The sequence below is a fragment of the Leopardus geoffroyi genome, chromosome D2 (assembly GCF_018350155.1).
Source record: "Leopardus geoffroyi isolate Oge1 chromosome D2, O.geoffroyi_Oge1_pat1.0, whole genome shotgun sequence".
Classification (NCBI taxonomy): domain Eukaryota; kingdom Metazoa; phylum Chordata; class Mammalia; order Carnivora; family Felidae; genus Leopardus; species Leopardus geoffroyi.
In genome coordinates, this window is record NC_059334.1 from 60,010,866 (window position 1) to 60,031,675 (window position 20,810).

General features: G+C 36.2%; 1 protein-coding gene across 5 annotated transcripts in view; it reads left to right on the forward strand.

Moving 5' to 3' along the window:
• The window catches only part of SLF2 (SMC5-SMC6 complex localization factor 2), a 48,918-nt gene that overhangs the window by 20,319 nt on the left and 7,789 nt on the right, over nt 1-20,810 (forward strand). For all 5 annotated transcript variants that reach the window (XR_006701653.1, XM_045438604.1, XM_045438605.1 and 2 more), the window contains 10 exons: nt 1,545-1,620; nt 2,419-2,560; nt 7,759-7,861; nt 9,097-9,273; nt 10,485-10,582; nt 11,306-11,393; nt 12,644-12,775; nt 13,191-13,268; nt 16,463-16,549; nt 19,295-19,363. Coding sequence is in view for 4 of the 5 variants with exons in the window: in XM_045438604.1 (XP_045294560.1) it covers nt 1,545-1,620; nt 2,419-2,560; nt 7,759-7,861; nt 9,097-9,273; nt 10,485-10,582; nt 11,306-11,393; nt 12,644-12,775; nt 13,191-13,268; nt 16,463-16,549; nt 19,295-19,363 (1,050 nt within the window). In the remaining variant the exon portion in view is untranslated. The remainder of the gene's footprint in view (nt 1-1,544; nt 1,621-2,418; nt 2,561-7,758; nt 7,862-9,096; nt 9,274-10,484; nt 10,583-11,305; nt 11,394-12,643; nt 12,776-13,190; nt 13,269-16,462; nt 16,550-19,294; nt 19,364-20,810) is intronic.

Sequence of the window (20,810 nt, forward strand, 5' to 3'; positions counted from 1 at the left end):
TGTGTGTACATAGATTGCTGTATGATAGTATCAACAGAATGTGTTCCGCCTTACGATTTTTTTATTGCAGATAAATTATTTTCACATCAGTATAGGTATGTTGTCATCCTTTTCAAGGGCTTTATAGTATTCTGTTGTAGTGTTATGCTGATTTATTTAACCCAGTCTCAATTGATAGACATTAGATTGTTATATACACCTCTTTACACATTTATTTAATTATCTCCTAGTATTGTGTTGCCCACCTTAGAATTCATTACCCCCCGAAAAAGATTGTTATCTAAAACTTGTCCTGTTTCCAAACATGCCTTCCAAACTAGTGGCAAAACATAACACAAACATGATAACCGACTTTTTGACTCAGGTTGATTTTGAAAATGGTAGAAACACACAAATGACACAAATACTAACATACAGTAACACAGATATGCCTGATTGAAACCAGAGTTTGAGTTATTCTCCCTTATGTGTTAGATTTAAATTTACTGTAATCATAATTTATGGCTACAAAACAAAAGGGAAAGAGGAATGTTTTCCCCTACAAAACCACTTTAAAATTACTTTCAGGGGTACGTGGGTGGTTCAGTTGGTTAAGCATCCAACTCTTGATTTTGGCTCAGGTCATCATCTCTGGTTCGGGAGCTCGAGTCTCCGATCAGGCTCTGCCCTGACAGCGTGGAGCCTGCTTGGGATTCTCTCTCCCTCTCTCCCTCTGCTCCTCCCCTTCTTACATGTTCTCACACTCGCTCTCTCTCTCTCTTAAAATAAGTAAACATTAAAAAGATAAAATCACTTTCAATATGTCACATGATTCTTTAAAAATTTTTGAAACTTGAGATTTTGTTCCCAAAAAATGGTCTTGTAAAGTTAAATTATATGCCTCTGCATATAAATTCTGTATGTAAAAAGGCTAACTAGATCAAAGTATAAAGACAATAACCTTGCTTAAATATTACCAAATTCCTTTTTAAATTTTACCAAATTATACTTACACTAAGCATACTACCTCTTTCCTAGTACCCTGTGAATACTGGGTATTATCAATATTCTGGATCTTTAACAATCTCAAAGTCAAGCTTCTCTTGACATGCTAATGATAGCTTGTCATTTCTCTTTGCATTGCTTCGATTACTAATGATATTGAACATCTTTTAAAAAGTATATTGGTATATTAATTTACATGTATCTTTTCAAATACTTTTGCTAGTTTATGATCTGATTAGATCAACTATCAATCAGCCTTTTCCTTGATGATTAAACAATCAGCATGTTTGAATTGAAGGGGCCCTGATTTTAGAATCAGACCTGGATTTAAATTCCAGCTCCTCATGTATTACTTTGGGTAAAGTATTTTAATTTCTCTGAGCCTGTCTGCTTGTATGTAATGATGTATGACCACTTCATAAAACTATTGTAAAGTATTCAAATGAAATGCACATAAAATACCACATTAAAGGAAATGCACATAAAATACTTTTATATATGCACGGCAAATAGTAAATGCTCGTTTTCTTCTTTCTTAATACTTTTATCTACTTTGGCAGATGATGTCGGTTCATACAGACTGTATTGTGTCTGTGCAGATTTTAAGCACGTTGATGGAAATAACAATTAGAAATGGTGAGTATATAAATTTACTGATTAGCATTGTGAATTATTGGTTGCTATGTACACAGTCTTTCATATCGCTAAACATGTAGATTATTCAGAAATATAGAATAAAAAAATTTTTTTGATCTAAAATCTTTAATAATGAAATGAAACTCCAATCAAAAATGAGTATCTGCATTTTTCTAGTTGCACTGAGAAAAAGGGTATAAGATCTTGAGGTGACAACCCTTACCTAATACTTACCTACCAACTCATGGGTTACTGTCCTGGGTAAGTGGAAATAGCAAGTTTGTTTATTTATTTAGCCATTTACTTTAACTGGCTTATTGGCAAACAAGTATTGTGCTGATTATGCGCTGAGGAGACTGAAAATATCCGCTACAGAAATGTGACAATTGCTTTCTCACCTTTGAGATCCCTTATAATGAAATAAGCATTATGATTTATGTGTTTCATTTGTTTTGAGGATTGGGACTATATGGGCACTGAAGATGATAAAATCTTTCTGTATTAGCAGTAGTTGATATTTTACCATTGTTATTTTCAGATTTTTCAAAATGTGTTACTTCCTCCTGAGTTACACCCATTTATTCATCATCACTCTCAGATACTTTCATAAGTGTCATTTCCTTCACATTTACTTAAACACCTATAATTCCTATATGAGCATTCTAAAAAACTATATTGCTTACATATCATTACCAGATGTCATTTCTGTAAAATCATGGTAATAATCCATGTTTCACATGCTGACTGTGCATCTGTGAACCTGGAATTTGGGATAAAATATTTTTTTCTATTAACTAGATACCTTCAGTGATTCACCAGTTTGGCCCTGGATCCCATCATTATCTGATATAGCAGCTGTGTTTTTCAATATGGGAATTGATTTTAGGTCTTTGTTTCCTCTGGAGAATCTTCAACCAGACTTTAATGAAGACAATCTAGTGTAAGTTTTCTTTTCATAATTAACTTCAAAAACATTCTTTTAAACAATTTGTAATACAATAACAGTTAATATTCATTTGATAGGTTCAGTACCCATCCTTGACTTTTTTAAATCTCTCAAAGTTGAAATGGATCTTAAGTTAGACACATTTTTAATCTAAAAGTCATCATCATGGGGGTACCTTGGGTGGCTCAATCGATTAAGCATCTGAGTCTTGATCTCAGGTCAGGTCTTGATCTCAGGGTTGTCATTTCAAGCCCTGCATTGGGCTGCATGCTAGGCTTGGAACCTACTTAAAAAAAAAAGGGGGGGGGGGGTGCATCATCATGTTTAACAAGGAAGAAATAGAAACATTTAAAATCTTTAATTTTTTTTTTTTTAAATAACACTGCCCATTGTTATTTGACATTATTCTGTTGGAGGTACTGAGTAAAGCAACTAGGTAAGAGAAAAAATAAGAGATACAAAAACTGCAAATGAGTTGAAGGTTTCATTATTTGCAGAAGTATGTTAATGTATGCAAAGAAGCCTAACACTCAGCTAAAAAGCCATAACAAATTTAAAAAAAAAAAGAGAAATTGGTATGGGGCTCCTGGCTGACCCAGTCAGTGGAGCATGTGACTCTTGATCTCAGGGTTGTGAGTTCAAACCCCACATTAGGCATGGAGCCCACTTTAAAAAAGAGAGAAATTGTTATGGATGCCAGGGTACAAAGTTAATAAAGGGAAATTAGTAACCTTCAGATAGATGAACTGTCCGTAGTTTAAAAGATAAACTGGGGGCGCCTGGGTGGCGCAGTCGGTTAAGCGTCCGACTTCAGCCAGGTCACGATCTCGCGCTCTGTGAGTTCGAGCCCCGCATCAGGCTCTGGGCTGATGGCTCAGAGCCTGGAGCCTGTTTCCGATTCTGTGTCTCCCTCTCTCTCTGCCCCTCCCCCGTTCATGCTCTGTCTCTCTCTGTCCCAAAAATAAAAACGTTGAAAAAAAAAATTTAAAAAAAAAAAAAAAAAAAAAAAAAAAAGATAAACTGGCTGGCTTAGTCAGTAGAGCATGTGATTTTGATCTCAGGGTCGTGAGTTCGAGCCCCACATTGAGGGTAGAGATTACATTTAAAAATGTTTTAATAAAATCTTTTAAAAAAAGATAAACCAGACTTCATTTACAATAATAAGAAAAATATATGAAGTACCTAGGAATAAACTTAAATAGAAGAGAGTGTGTGTGTGTGTAAAAACATTACTAAGAGACAAAATAAAAGACCTAAATAAATGAAAGAGCATACCATGCTTTCAGATAGGAAAACTCAAAGCATTGTAATATAAATATGTGAGAGCACCTAAAGTTGAGCCATAAACTTAATGAAATTCGAATAAGAAATGCCAGTCAGATATTTTGTAGGGAGGGGGAGAGTTGAGACTATACAAGTGATTCTAAAGTCATATGGAAAACAATAATATGCTGAAAATCTTTGTGAAAGAAGAGTTAGGAGGCAGAATCGGCCTTAGCAGATATAAGTATGGGACAAGTACAAGGTTCAAAGCTGTCAGTGGAATGAAGTAAGTCCAAAATAGAACCAAGTACATATAGATACTATGTAAATGCTGAAGGTGATATTTCCACAAATGAGGAAAGAGTAGGCTTATTGAGTATCTGGTATTATCCAGCATTTGGAAAAATGAGTAACCATCTAGAAAAAATTTTTGCATCCATACCTCAAACTAATAGAGCAAAGATTTAAATGTATGCAATGAAACCATAAAAGTAATAGAAGAAACAAGATTTTTATAACCCTAGAAAAGATGGTTTTATGTATGAACTAACACTCAAAAGGCATAAAAAGGAAAATTAACTTATTTGACCACATTAAAGACAGATTACCATGGCAGTGATCACTATACACAAAGTCAAAAGAAAAACTTCAAAAAGGAGTGGGAAAGAGATACATATTCAGATGAATTTTCCATGTTCGTATATGTATGAATGAAACAACTCTGGTTACAGACAAAGGTTTAGTTTCAAATTAAGAAAAACAGAAAATAGACGTAGAAAAATGGACAAAGGAATAAACTGATCACAGGAATAAAAATGGTTCTTAAGCATGATAATATACTCATCTTAACTTCTAAGAGAAAGGTAAATTCTTGTTCCTTGGTATATCTAAAGCCAAACTCTTATCTCTCCAGTTCCCTTTCTACTCCATACATATTCCTTTATTGCTCCGATGCAATCTGTATCTGAAAATATATTGGATAGCACATTTTCAGATAAGACTATATTCCAGCACTTAATTTTTTTTTAATTTTTTTTTTTTGACATTTATTTATTTTTGAGAGACAGACAGAGACAGTGAATGAGCAGGGGAGGGGCAGACAGAAAGGGAGACACAGAATCCGAAGCAGGCTTCAGGCTCTGAGCTGTTAGCACGGAGCCCGATGCAGGACTCGAACCCACAAACCGTGAGATCATGACCTGAGCCGAAGTCAGACGCTTAACCAACTGAGCCACCTAGGTGCCCCTCCATCAGTTTAAATAGGGAAAATAATGCTTTCCCAGCCTATCTAAAAAACCCAACCATTTCCCCCAGATATTACTAAGATAGTCAAACTACCTATATTTAAAAAGTTAAAATACCAATTATTTTATTAACGTTTAATGAATTCAATCATGTGTGGTAATTTTGTATGTTGTATGCAACAGATTTGAATTTTTCTTCACTGTTGCAAGCAGGTACTATAGTGGAAATAGTGAAATAAAGATATAAATGCATTAAGACATAACACATGCAAATGATACTTAGTAAAGTAGTTTATTTATTGTTTACTTATCAGTTGAAAAGTTGACCTCAGTGAGGTTTGGTGACTCCAGCAGGGAGGTGGTGGCTGTAGTCACTGTTGCTGTATAGTGATAGGCATTGATGAGGACAGGAAAGCAGGAGGGAGCTGGTGAAGGAATGAGCGAAATGTGATGAAATGCCTGTGTAGGCAACACAAGTACAAGACTGAATCCTGTTGAGATACGACTGCAGCTCTTCTCACTAAGACTCACATGCAACCTAACCATTTTTGCTGGTAGGCATGAAATGTTTGAAGGTGCTTAAATATTCAGATAGGGAGACTAAGATACTAAAAGATAGATAGTAGAACAGTTCTTTTCTTTCTTTTTTTTCTTTTTAATTTTTTTTATGTAATACTATGTATTGCCACATTATTATTTTTTAATTAATTTATTTTGATGGAGGTGGGAGGGAGAAGCCCAAGAAGGCTCTGCGCTGACAGTGCCCCAGTGCAGGGCTCAAACTCACGAACTGTGAGATGGTGACCTGAGCCAATATCAAGAGTCAGATGCTTAACCGACTGAGCCATCCAGGCTCCCTGAACAGTTCTTTTCTTGACCGTTATTCTGTTAGATGTACAGACTTAAAATATGAGTCATAACTCTTTCTTTTCTACATTCCATCAGCTCTCACATCCCTGTGTTCTTCCTCTGCTCATCTCACAGCTGTTCCTTCTTTTTTTGTTCCCAGGGTCAGTCTGATTCAGATCCTCTTTTCATGCCTACTCTGGTAATAAAAAAATAAAATAAAATAAATAAATAAAAATCTCCTTTTCCCCAGGGGCTTTCTACCCCCAAGATATTCTTTTCAATGTTGGAGGATTCCTTTTATGAAAGTATAGCCTTAAACTTCTATCTCCCCTATTCTCAAACCTTTACATCTTGTATTTAAGACTACAGTTTGATTCTGACCTATTTTCTATTTTGCTCTCCCTTTTGTTCTAACCAAATTGATTTGTTCGCTGTTCCTTCATATTAGTCATTGTGGCATTGGCTTTTCCTCATGCTGGTCTCTCACCTCCATCATCAGTGTCTGCTCACCAAAATATTACCTGTCTCACTTATTGAAGCACTGTTGGAAAGAGCAAGACAGTGTGGAGACAGATTAAATAAATCATGATACGTTTATAATCAACACAAGTACTAATAGTTATATATTGCTTACTATGTGCCAGGTGCAGTTCTGAGGGCATAACATATAGTACTTCATTTCATAGTCACTACAGCGATTAGATAGTATTTTCACTCCCATTTTACAGGCAAGTCAGGCACAGAGAGGTTAAGTAATTTTCCTGAGGTTAAAACCTAGCTAAGAAGGCACACAGGACTACCAAGCAGAGACTTTAAGAGATAAGAAAGCTTTTCACTTATAGTTATGGAAGTATCTGTAAGATATATTAGGTGAAAGTGCACAACAGAGTATATAGTATATGCTACCATTTATATTAAAGGGGGCCATATATTCATATTTATTTGTGTATACATAAAATGCCCGTGGAAGGAAGGGTTAAAACTGGTAGTGATTGTGGGGAGGGAAATGGGTGGCAGAAGGTCTAGACTGAAAGGGTGGTTCTGCACAGCGTACCATACCTTCATACCTTTTGAGGTTTTTTTTAACCATATGAAGATATTTATTCAAAAAAGTAAACAAGGGGGTCGCCTGAGTAGCTCAGTTGGTTAAGCATCTGACTTCAGCTCAGGTCACGATCTCATGGTTCGTGGATTCGAACACTGCATGAGCCGTGCTGACAGCTCAGAGCCTACTTACAGCCTGCTTCGGATTCTGTGTCTGACTTTCTCTCTGCCCCTCCCCCCCCCCAAAATAAGTAAACATATAAAAATTTTTTCTTAAAAAGTAAAATAACTTTTGAAAGCCAAATTCATGTGTCTCCTCCTCCATGAACCTTCACCGATTACCTCAACCGGAATTGGGGTGCTTAAAATTGTTTCTTTATATTTGCTCTCTATTCATGAGGTCTTTAAATATTATGAGTTCTTCGTAGCCAGAGCTACCTTCTACATAGTTCTCTGACACCAAGAGCAGTGAGGATACTACCTTATAAAAAGTAGCTTTTCAAGGAAAAATTAATGCATAAAGACGGAAATCAGACTGGTGTTTACTGAAATGGGAGATAGTAAAGTTACTTGGATCTGGCATGAAGGGACTTTTGTGGGTAATGGAAAAATGTTCTACTTCTTGATTCTGTTGGTGGTTATGCTACTATATACATTGATCACAACTTAAAATGGATATGTTCCTTTTATTGTGTATAAGTTATGCCTAAACAAAACTTAGTTTTTGTTCAGTATTTCTTAAAATAATTATTTTGTGCCCAATTTCACATTGTTTTATTCACTTTTCAATAGTTCTGAAACACAGATGACATTGGGAGGGAAAGGAAGTGAAGATTCATCTTGTAAGCCAATTTTTTCAACTCTTCCTGAAACCAACATTTTAAATGTGGTTAAGGTAGGGAAAAACTCTTTTTAATGTCTTTAGCACAAAACTGGAACCATTTAGTTTTGTGGTTAGTTGTTTTAAAACAAAATCACTAGGGGCGCCTGGGTGGCGCAGTCGGTTAAGCGTCCGACTTCAGCCAGGTCACGATCTCGCGGTCCGTGAGTTCAAGCCCCACGTCAGGCTCTGGGCTGATGGCTCAGAGCCTGGAGCCTGTTTCCGATTCTGTGTCTCCCTCTCTCTCTGCCCCTCCCCCGTTCATGCTCTGTCTCTCTCTGTCCCAAAAATAAATAAACGTTGAAAAAAAAAATTAAAAAAAAAAAAAAAATCACTAGTGTTTTACTAGGTGATTTCCAATCTCTGGAATTTCTTAGCAGTAATCTTTGTAGTAAACATTGTTTTTGCTGTTTTTATTTTTGTTTTAGTATTAGGAGTGAAAGGGAACTTTAGCTCAAAGTTACAGAATTAATGTATTTCTAGGAATACCTTTACCAAGAAGCTTTTAGAAACCAGTATTTTTTAGAAACAATTTTTTTAGAGTTAGGATGTATGAAAATAAAAGTTGCTACTTACCATATGACTTAGTGATTAAGAATTAATAATAGGGTCACCTGGGAGGCTCAGTCAGTTGAGTGCATGACTTTTGATTTTGGCTCAGGTCCTGATACCAGGGTCCTGGGACTGGGTCCCAAGGCAGATTCCTCACTGAGCATGGAGCCTGCTTAGGATGCTCCCTCGCTAGCCCTCGCTCGCATGCTCTCTCCGTCTCTCCCTCTCTCCCCCTCTCCCCCACTCCCCTCCTCCCCTCCTCCTCTCCCCTTTCCACCTCCCTCTGCCCCTTTCCCCACTCAGACATGCACATGTGCATGTATGCCTACTGGCTCTGCTTGCTCCTGCTCACTTGCGCTCTCTCTCTCTCTGTCTTTCTCTCTCTCTCTCTCTCTCTCTCCGAAAACAAAAAACAAAAAACGAATAACAGTGTTAAATCTTTTTAGTGGCTGAATCAAAGCAGTGATACTGAGCCATTTAAAAAAAATCTGAAAAATGAAAATTAGAGAAGAAAATACTTATGTCCTAATTTAACTATTAACATGCATGTTTCTTTTTGCCTTCTTTTTTCTAGACATCTGGATGTTTTGTTTTCTGTAACTTCTCTTTTGTATTTTTTGTCAGAAAGTTTTCAGATTTAAACTCTTCAAGTAAAATGTATCTCCTTAAGTTGTTTTGTCTCTACACTTCTGTCACAGTTTCTAGGCTTGTGTACATCTATACATCCAGAAGGTTACCAGGATCGTGAGATAATGTTGCTTATTTTAATGTTGTTTAAAATGAGTTTGGAAAAACAGCTGAAACAGATTCCTCTAGTGGACTTTCAGAGCCTCCTGATAAATCTGATGAAAAACATTAGAGATTGGAACACAAAGGTAACTGTACTTAAAGCCTTTCTATTGGTTTTAGCGTTGGTTTTTTTGTCTGCATCACAATTTGACTTTCATAGTGCCTACAGAATTAATAGTTTCTAAACTCAATTAAGATCTTTGGCAGATGAAAAATAAACTGAGAAGGGGTCTTCTTTGCTGGAACTGTATTTAAATTTATGATAATTGAATCTTCTCTGAAACTGCAGCCGTACATTCAAAAAAAAGTATTTATTGGGGATTTACTGTGGTTCAGCAGTAATGTAGGTACAGCTGTGAAAAACCTAAAGCCCTTGCCTTCATGGCAGTTTTATGCTTGTGAGAGGGTTAGGTAATAAAGTAAATGTAGATTATAATATCATGTCAAGTTGTAATAAAGGCTACAAATTAAAATAAAGCAGGACATGGGTATAGAGAATAGCAAGGCAGGGAGGCTCTGCTATTTCAGGTAGGGCAGTCAGGGAAGGCCTTTCTGAAGTGACCTTCAAGGAGAGCCCTACATGAAATGATGAAGCAAAGTCACACATATAATAAAAATTTTAGTTGCACATCTGTAGCCACATTGAGGGTAAACATGTATAATTTTTGATAGCTTTTTAAAAATTAGATTTTTCAATCTTTTTTGGTGGAAAATTTCAAACGTGCAAAAGTAGAGAGATGAGTATGATAAACCCCTAAGTACCTATCACGCAGTTTGAACAATTAACAAGATATAATCAACCTTGTCTCATCTGTTACCCTCATCCCATACTTTACTCCCCCACTCAGAGATTATTTTGAAGCAATTTTGTTAGACTTTAAATACTGTGAAATAGTTGAGGATCCCTAAAATGCAAGAAAGCACACAGGTCAGAAACGTGTGATCTTCTGCAACTCTCATTATACACCTTTAGAAGATGGTATTTGTATTTAGATCAGTTTAGATTTAGATTTGTAATTCTTCCAGAGGACTGTTTAGATACAGGTAGAGGTATAGCACAAAACCTGAAAGCCAAGTGAAATTCTGCTAAATGTATCTGTTCAGTCCTAGAGTTTAAAATAAAACTAAATCCGTGTACTGTGTGTGTTTTATCAGGTTCTAGACTCCATGCTATTTCTGAAAATGAGTGCTCTTTTTGTCATAATGCTTCCATTAAGGCAGTAAAGGATGTGGATGGTCTGTTAGAAGTTGGTTCCGCTGACCTGTTTGAAAAATCTTGCTTATTCTTTGTTTTCAGGTGCCTGAACTCTGCCTGGCCATAAATGAACTGTCTAGTCATCCCCACAACCTTCTGTGGTTGGTACAGCTGGTCCCTAACTGGACATCTCGTGGAAGGTATTGAAAGTTGAGAATTAAGCATGAAGAAAAATGTATGTTTATATTAATGGAATGCTTTTGGGTTCTTTATTCCCTTTCATCATTCCTTTGAATGTTAGATCAGTCTTTTATTTCATATTCAACTGTGGGAAAGGGCATTGACAGCCTGACTCTAATACTTCAAATATTTTATGTATTATGTATTTTATGTATTTTATTTATCATAAAATAAAATATTTTATGATATTCTTGAATTTTTTTTTTTAAGTAGGCTTCATGCCCAGTGTGGGGCTTGAACTCACCACCCTGAGATTAAGAGTCACATGCTCTAGCAATGGAGCCAGACAGGCAGTCCATAATATTCTTTTTTAAATTTTAGCTTGTAACAATACAGATACAGATGGCACATATGAAAATGAATGAACTGGCTTTTTTCTTTTTTTTCTTTTTTTTGCTTTAGTAAAAATAAATTCGGGCAATAAAATAGGTTTTCTCTCAGTAAATCAGCATGGTCAAAGGTAAAGGCTCTTAATGATTTGCCTGAGTTTCACACAGTTCTAACTTTACGTACAAATATTTTACGTGAAAATTTTACTGTTCTATTGAAGTTTATACATTCTTGTACTGCCTTCTCTTCAAACATTAGCTATGTTTCCAATTAGAGGAACAACTTTTGGCTCATTGCTTCTCAAGCAGTGTTGATTAAAATGCATTTTAAATACTTTTGAATTCTAATTCCAGGCAACTGAGACAGTGCCTCAGCCTAGTGATTATTTCAAAGCTTTTGGATGAGAAACATGAAGATATCCCTAATGCCAGTAATCTTCAGGTATAAATAATATTTCTGCTTTCTTTTTACAAATGGGAAAGATAGTGGGGTAGGTGCAGGGAAAATTGATGTTTCTTTCTTAGGTCAAAAGTTCTAGGGGTTAGATGTCAAGTCTCAGGCATAACACTCTTTATGTAATCTTTAGAATGGTACTTCCTAATGAGATCCATTACATGGAGATGATACCATACCCAACACCATATAGAATGGTTGTGGACAATTAGATGAATTAATGTGTGGACACTCCTGGGAAAGTCATAATGTGCTATATAAATAGGACTATTTAGTTCACCTTATCAAGATTAGCAGTTTTGTCACAGGATTAGAAGTTGCAGAACCACTGTACATTAATTGCATCTTGTACCTGTTTTAATACTAGTCTTTAAGTTGTAGAGCTTAAACATGGTTGTCCTCTAGTACTTGTTCAGTACTGAATATATCATATATATGTGAGTGGGTTTAAACGTGTCCACTGGAAGCTCCACTGAGAGGCCCTGAAAGCTTTTTACAAACATTAATAGCACTAAGGGGGCTACAGGGCCTACACATAGTTGGAATTTTAAAACTCAATGTATAATCTGATCTAGATGTGTTCTTGTGTGAACTGCAATTCAGTATAAGATACTCTATTCTCTACAGGTCCTCGGGATGAAAAAATGAGTTAGATAGAGACTCTGCCCTTGAAAACATAATCTACGTTGAAACAAAATAAACCAGCCGTTGTGGTTCATTGTAGTAAGAACAATGATAGAAGTATGCACAGGATGCAGAGGGACACAGAGATTGAAAGGGATAGTAGAGTTCTGGTCGATTTGATTCCAGATATATGGGGACCATTTCTGAGCCACCAGGCAAATAGCTCTCAATCCTTTCAGTGATACCTACTTCCATCAAAAGAGAATTCTTTTCAGAATTCAGTGACTTCTCTTCACAGCGAGATTCAGCTTTGCTGACTTTCAGATAATTTCACAGAGAAAGCATTCCCTTTTGCCTCTGTTGTAATGCCATTTAGTCTCCTCCTCCAGCTTTTATCCTCCATTACAAGTATTGAACCTTTTAATTTAAAATCCCTTTTAAGCAATTGAGGACTTTTAAGTAAAGGAGAATCGTTATCACTGGACTATAAAGAAAGCTAAAGGGGCAAAATTAGAGAAGTCCAAATGAACAGAGGATCACTGACAAAAAAGTAGACTGGGAAAGAGCAGTTGCATTGCTTCATATTGTTCAGTTTCTCTTCTTTCTATTAATAGATATCAGTCCTACATCGCTACCTTGTGCAAATGAAACCGTCGGATTTGTTGAAGAAAATGGTCCTGAAGAAAAGGGCTGAACAACCAAATGGCACTATTGATGATAGCCTTCATTTGGAGCTTGAAAAGCAGGTATCCAGGGCTAGGTCATTTCAAAAAAATACATATGAGCATGACTGATGCCAACTTTTTAACTACAGACTGATTTAGAGACTCAGATACAATGATATTTTTTTACTTCTTGTTGTCATGAAACTCCACTATCCTTGAGAGTTGAGAATTGAAGTTATAGGATGGTTTTTGGTAATTTAATCCTGGGAGTATTTTTTGTAGTCCTTTACTAGGGCAGTTAGGAGATGGTAAAAGGAACGCACTTGACTTAGGAGTCAGGAAGCTTAGGCTAAATGGTTGGCATTTCCCTATATACCAGCTCAGTTAACTTTAGCAAATTCTTGATCCTTCCTGGGCAACTCTCCTAACTTGTAAACTGGGCTGACATCTATGCTAGCAAATTCATGGGTGTTTGTTTTATTTATTTCTCTAACAGGCATATTATCTGACCTACATTCTTCTTCATTTAGTTGGTGAAGTTAGTTGTTCTCATTCTTTCTCTTCTGGACAACGGGTAGGTAGTTTTTAGTGCTATTTTGTTTTCCATAAGTGTCACTATTGATGGAATGAATGAATGTTCTTTACATAGGAGAAAACTTGGTAAAAGTTAACTTTGAGTTTGCTATAGAAATCCCATTGTACGCTGGAAAGAGGGAAGTAATAGTAGCTTTGCAACCATATCACTGACAAGAATTTTTTTCAGTACGTGCTAGTTCTGTTTATTGGAGTGTAATTTAACCATCATAACTTGACAACAATGTAATACATTAATAAGATAATCAAGCTCACCAAATGGGCCAGCTCTAAGCTGGTTTCTTCCAGTCTCTTTTCCCGCTACACTTTCTTTTTCTTTAGAAATAATATTTGCCTTCAGAATTAAACTGATAGTAAGTCAGGCTACTTTAGATACACATTTCTTAATTATCCCCCCACGTTAAACTTTTCATTTTGAATTATTCTGTTCTTCCAAAACTACCGTAATCTGTACTTCTGGAGAAAGTTCTTGTTTAAGTCCTCATGTTTCTCTAGGTACTCCTAGAGAATACTCTAGGTATTCCAACCTGTTTTATATTTATTTACTTTCTTTAATGTTTATTTTTTTATTTTTGGGAGAGGGAGAGAGAGCGCATGCGAGTGGGGGAAGTGCAGAGATTAGGAGAGACTCTGAAGTGGGCTCCAGGCTGACAGCAGAGAGCCCAAGGTGGGGCTCAAACTGCAAAAGTCAGATATTTAACCAACTGAGCTATGCAGGTCCCCCTTCCAGGCATTGTGAAAAGGACACGAGACTGGTTGATGTGGGGTTTTCTTGGTTTTTGTTGTTTGTTTGTTTTGTTTTTTGTTTTTTTTTAAGTAGACACACAATGTTGCATTAGTTTCAGGTGTATGATGCAGTGATTCGACAGGTTTATGTATTATGCTGTGCTCACCACAAGCGTAGCTACCATCTGTCACCATATAGCGCCATTACGGTACCATTAAGTATATTCCCTATGCTGTGCCTTTTATCCCCATGACTTACTCATTCCGTAACTTGAAACCTGTATCTCCCGCTCCCCTTCAACCATTTTGCCCATCTTCTCACCCCTCCTACCTCTGGCAACCATCAGTTTGTTCACTGTATTTATAGGTCTGTTTCTGCTTTTTTTATCCATTTGTTATGTTTTTCAGGTTTCATGTATAAGTGAAGTCATACAGCATTTGTCTTTCTCTGTATGATTTATTTCACTTAGCATAATACCCTCTAGGTCCATCCATTTGTCTCAGATGGCAATATCTCATTCTTTTTTATGGCTGAGTACTATTCCATTGTGTGTATATATCACATTTTCTTTATTCATCTTGCTGGACACTTGGGTTGCTTCCATTCTTGGCTATTGTAAATGATGCTGCAATAAACGTAGGAGTTCATTTTTTTTCTCACATTAGTGTTTTTGGGGGTGCCTGAGTGGCTTAGTCATTAAGTGTCGAACTCTTGATTTCAGCTCAGGTCATGATTTCGTGCTGGGCATGGAGCCTACTTAGGATATTCTCTCTCTCTCTCTCTCTCTCTCTCTCTCTCTCTCTCTCTCCCTCCCTCCCTCCCTCCCTCCCTCCCTCTCCCCTTCTGCTTGTGCATCCACTCTCTCTCTCTCTCAAAACAAACAAACAAAAACAAAACAAAAAAAAAAACCGACAACAAATTAGTGTTTTTGTTTTCTTTGGTAAACACTCAGTAATGGAATAACTAAATTATATGGTATTTCTATTTAATTTTTTGAGGAACCTCCATACTGTTTTCCACAGTGGCCACACCACTTCACATTCTTGCCAATGTGAGGGTTCCTTTTCCCCACATCCTCACCAACACTTGTTTTTTCTTGTCTTGATTCTAGCCATTCTTGACAGGTGTAAAGTGATATCACATTGTGGTTTTGATTTGCGTTTCTTTGATAATTAATGATACTCAGCATTTTTTCATGTACCTATTTGCTGTATGTCGTCTTTGGAAAAATGCCTTTTTAGGTATTCAGCACATTTTTAATTGGATTATTTCTCAGTGTTTTTATATTTTGAATACTAACCCCTTATCAGATATATCCTTTGCAAATATCTTATTCGAGTCAGTAGATTGCCTTTTCATTTTGTTCATGGTTTCCTTCTTTGTGCAGTGATTGGTTCATGTATTTTTATAAACATTATTGTACATAGAATTATGTTTCCCCTCCTGGTTGGAATCTATTGTCATGTATCTATATTGTTCTTACATGGTCTTCACATTTTTTTAAATTATTTTTTTCTGATTAGAAGCAGTGATTACTGTTAAAAAATTCAACTGTTTTAAAACTATGTAAGGTAAAAAGTGAAAGACTCCTATAATCCAGTGCCCTCCTATAAATTTCTCCATAATTTGTGCATATACTTAACAAAAAATGGAGTCATACTATTCATATTTGCAACTTACTTTTTTTTGCCTTAAGATATTAGCACTTCTGTCTGATAACGGTAGTACTTCAAAAGCTTTTTGATGAACATTATACTCTTTGTGATTATACCAGTACTAACGTGAACATGCTTATTTATAGATCTCTACCAACCTATATAAGCATTTCTATAGGATAAATTACTAGAATTAGAATTGCTAGATCAAAGGTTGTAAATTTTTCAAATTTTAATTATTATAAGATAGTGGTTATTATATTTCCCTTCCAAAAGTGTCCATTTACATTCTCACCTTAGTATATTCAACTTTAGTGTATATATGACAATGACTCTTTTGGCCTATACACTTCTAAAACTTAAGACACTTAATTTTTCAAAAAAGTACTTTTAAAGCTTGTATTGTTCATAGAGAAAAAGTAAGTTAGCTGTTATTTGAATATTCAATTACAGAATGTGTTAGAAAAAAAGGACTCTAAATTTCTGAGCATTATTACTTCATAGTCTGAGCTCTAGCATTAATTTTTCATTAGTGTAGCTTAATATACAGCAAAACAACTTTCATTTTTGTGTATATTTTTATGTCAACTTGGAGTAAACCTTGACAGTCTTACTGTTGTGGCAGTTACTATTTTCACTGATACGACTGCTATTAAGTTGGATGGTTAACATCAAAAGTCACTAACTAGTTAATGACAGATTTTTAAATGGTTTTTGTTCTAACGGCATAATCTCTTTGTTAATTTACAATGCTTCAGACTTGTTTTCATTCCTCATGCTTGTTTTGCACAGAAACACTTCGTGCATCTCTGTGGGGCTTTGGAAAAGCATGTTAAGTGTGACATTAGGGAAGATGCAAGACTGTTTTATAGAACTAAGGTAAGTGTGGTTTTCAAAGAATTGTTAGGTTTTGTTGTTGAACCTTGATTATGTTAATATTTAAGGAAAAGAAACATATAAGCCTCTCTTTAAAAAAAAAAGTACACATAAGATGGGAAATATGACTTTCTCTTTTAATAACAGAAGTCAGTAGAAGCTTCTACTAAGTACTTCTAACTAGATTAAAAATGAAAGGAAGGGCGCCTGGCTGGCTCAGTCCATAGAGCAATGCAACTCTTAATCTCGGGGTCGTGAGTTTGAGCCCCACAATGAGTGTTAAGGTTACTTTTTTTTTTTTTAAGTTTGTTTTTGAGAGAGAGAAAGCAGGGGAGGGGCAGGGAGAAAGGAAAAGAGGATCCCAAGCAAAACCCAACAAGGGGCTCAAACTCATGAATGGCAATATCATGACCTGAGCCAAAATCAAGAGTCAGATGCTTCACTGACTGAGCTACGCAGGTGTCCCAAGTGTAGAGATTACTTCAAAAAATAAAAGGAAAAGGAAAAAAAATCTGGAAACAAATACATTTTTCATTTTACTATACTCTCTATTCTAAAGCTCCTGACAGCTAAGGAGAAAATTCTTCAGTTCTAATGAAATTTATTAGCTTTTGTCCTATTGTACAAATTAAGACTTTTATGCTTAAGTGAGTTTCAAGGGTTAAAAGCATTGTTTAAATAAATATATAAATTTTAAAAGTGGTCATAAAGTTTTGTGATGGTTGAAAACTTTTGTTCATAGAGAAGAAATAGGTTAGCTGTTATTCTTTGAATGCTCCATTAGAGGATATATTAAAAAGGATTCTTCAGATTTCTCAGTTCTACATCACCCAGTCTGAGCTCTAGGATGGAAAAGGTTCAGTAAGCTTGGTAATAAACTTTTTTCTCAAAAATTTAGTATATTCAAAGACACTAGAAAAGCAGAATATGATAATGGAGTTAGGAAAGCAACTTTAGTATTAATAAAATGATTTGACGGTTTTTTCCAAAACAAAAATAAGTAATACTTTTTTTTAAAGCTTTTTCTTCTAAGGATTTTTTTTTATTCCAAATCACCTTTTAGCATTTGTAATGTAAAGCTGTGGGGTTTTTTTTGCCACTGTGTTTAGATAAATCATTAAATGCGAAGTTTCAGCTTTGTAACTTTATATCTTACATTAATTAGCTGTAAGGTTTAACCATTTCAACAATGCCTGTTTGGATTCGGTATGTGTATTTATTTTAGTAGATTTAAGTTAAATACAAAGATGAGCAGCTAATGAAGTTGTATCAGATTGCAGATTTTCAGAAATATGTAGGGGATAGCTCTTTGCCTTAGAGTGGAAACCATAGTTTCAGAGAAGCACATGCTTTTGAACATTGACTCGAGTTACTGGCCCGTAGAACTTGGTGGTAGTGGCTGTTGCTGACAGATATGCCGAAAGAGGAAAGAGGACCACCCAAGTTTTCTGTTTCTTAAAGCCAAGGGTCAGGATAGACTGGTGCCAGGGCTTCTCTTACTTAAGAGTGGAGAGAGCACAGAGATGTATGGAAATTGCTTCAGAGGATGGTTCTGCTGAGAAGTTGCCTCTTCACAGCCCGTAGTAGAAAAGGTGATTGTTTTGGAGAAACTGAATCTGCCGAACTCTAAAGGGGAAGTGGGGGGAAACAGACCTTAAAGCAGCTATAAAATTCCTCACCTGTTGAAAACATTTTTCTCAAGCAATTATGTTTAAGAGCTTATTGAGTATCTCTAGAGTGGTTGAAAAGTTTGACTATCAGACAGTCTTACTAAACCTTCAAATGCAGGAATATACTTGGTACTTAAAGAGGATTCATAGCGACGCCTGGGTGGCTCAGTTGGTTAAGTATCCGACTTCAGCTTGGCTCAGGTCATGATCTCATGATTTGTCAGTTCGAGCCTCACATCAGGCTGTCTACTATCAACACAGAACCTGCTTCAGATCCTCACTGCCCCTCCCCCACTGGGGCATGCTGGAACGCACTCGCGTGCGCTCTCTCTGTCTCTTTCTGTCTCTCAAAAATGAATGAACATTTAAAAAATAATAATAGGGGTGCCTGGGTGGCTCAGTCAGTTACCTCGATGTGGGTCCAAGCCCCGCATTGGGCTCTTGCTGACAGCTTGGAGCCTGGAACCTGCTTCGTATTCTGTGTTTCCCTCTCTCTCTCTTCCCCTCCCCCACTTGTCCTTTGTCTTTCTCTCTCAAAAATGAATAAACGTGAAAAAAATGTTAAAAAATATAATAAGATTCATAGTACTTTGCAGATACCTAGAGAGACGTAACAGTGAATCTTGGATGTTCCAGTATGTGGAAAGGAGCAAATGACAACCATTTTTGTGGCCTCAAGTCTTTCAAATAGAAGTTGGAAAGGCAGGGAACAGCCAAAGTCTTCGGGCCTATAACAAAGCCCACACTTCAGCTTCTCTATGTGGGTGTTCAAAAGCCAGCATGTTGAAAATATAAGTGTCTTGAAGGCAGGGAATGTTTTTCTCTGGATGATCTTTGGTAACTAATGGGAGAATAGAGTCTTAAGCATTCAGTAATTTAGATTATGGTGATCAAGAAAAGTCTTATTATTAATCACTATGATTTGAAAGCCAGAAGATGAGTAGTTTATTTTCTCAATTAAGTTGAATTGTTGGGTGTGGGCCTGTCATAACTATCAGATAATTTGTATAAAACATTAAATTGATTTTAGTTAAGAATGTTTTGATCTGATCCCTTTTCCCCTTTTTGATGTTTTAAGGTAAAAGACCTGGTTGCCAGGATACATGGAAAATGGCAGGAAATAATCCAGAACTGTCGGCCTACTCAGGTATCATTTTATTAAACAATTTTATTTTATTTTTAGTAGTTTTGCTAAATGGCATTTCTTCATACTGTTCGTAAAAAATATGACAGCACTTGCTTCTTGGTATCTTAAGATAAACTGAAAACTCCCATATAGTAGTGTGTATATGTTTTTTAGTTTTTGTTTGCTTTATATTAATTTATTTCCAGAGACTATTGAGCCCATTTTAAAATGTTACATTGCATCAAAAGGGGGTTATTTCTTCAGGAGCATTTTTCTTTACAGTTTTATTGAGATAAAATTCACGTATCATACATTTCACTCATTTAAAGTGGTCTTTAGTATATGTACTGAGTGGTGTAACCATCACTACCAAATTTTTAATATACTTTAAAACATTTTTGTTACTCTAAAAAGAAATCCCAGAACCCATTAGCAGTCACTGCCCATTCCCCAACCACCTGAATTTCTATTACCAACTCTTCCCAAGCCTTAAGACAACCACTGCTCTTTATGTCTGTATAGATTTGCCTATTCTTCACATCTCATGGATGTGAAATGATATACTGGGTGGTCTTTTATGACTGGCTTCTTTCACAACCTGTTAGGTGAATCCAGCTACCACATATGTCCCATCTATTGCCAAATAATATTCCATTGTATGGATATATCTCATTTGATTTATCCACTTTTTAGATGAACATTTGAGTTGTTTCCACTTCCTGGCTATTCTGAATAATACTTCCATGAATAACTTTACACAGGTTTTTGTAAACATGTTTTCAAATGAAAAGATTTGGGGTGTATACCTGGAAGTGTAGTTGCTGAGTCATATGGTAATTCTGTGTTAAATGCTCTGAGGAATTGCCGGACTGTTTTCCGAGTGCACCATTTTACATTGCTACCAGAATGTATGAGGTTTCTAAGTTCTCCGCTTTCGTGCTGGCACTTGTTATTATCTGTTGTTTTTTATTATAGCCATAGTAAGGTGTTAAACAGTAGAATCTCCTTGTGGTTTTGATTCACATTTCGTATGCTTGTTGTCCATTCATGTAGCTTCCTTGGAGAAATGTCTGTTGAAATCTTTTGTTTTTTAATTGGGTTTTTATCTTTTTATTATTGAATTGTAAGAATTCTCCATCTGTTTTTGGGGCACCTGGGTGGTTCAATCAGTTAAGCATCCAACTCTTGATTTCGGCTCAGGTCATGATCTCATAGTTCATGAGTTTGAATTGTTCAAACTGCTTGGGATCCTTTCTCTCTGCCCCTCTCCCAGCTCATTCTCTCTTTCTCAAAATAAATAAATAAACTTAAAAAAAATTGGGGGTGCCTGGGTGGCTCAGTTGGTTAAGCTTCCGACTCTCAGTTTCAGCTTAGGTCATGATCTCACAGTTTTGTGAGTCCGAGCTCCGCATCGGGCTCTGCGCTGACAGTGCAGAGCCTGCTTGGGATTTTCTCTCGTTCTTCTCTC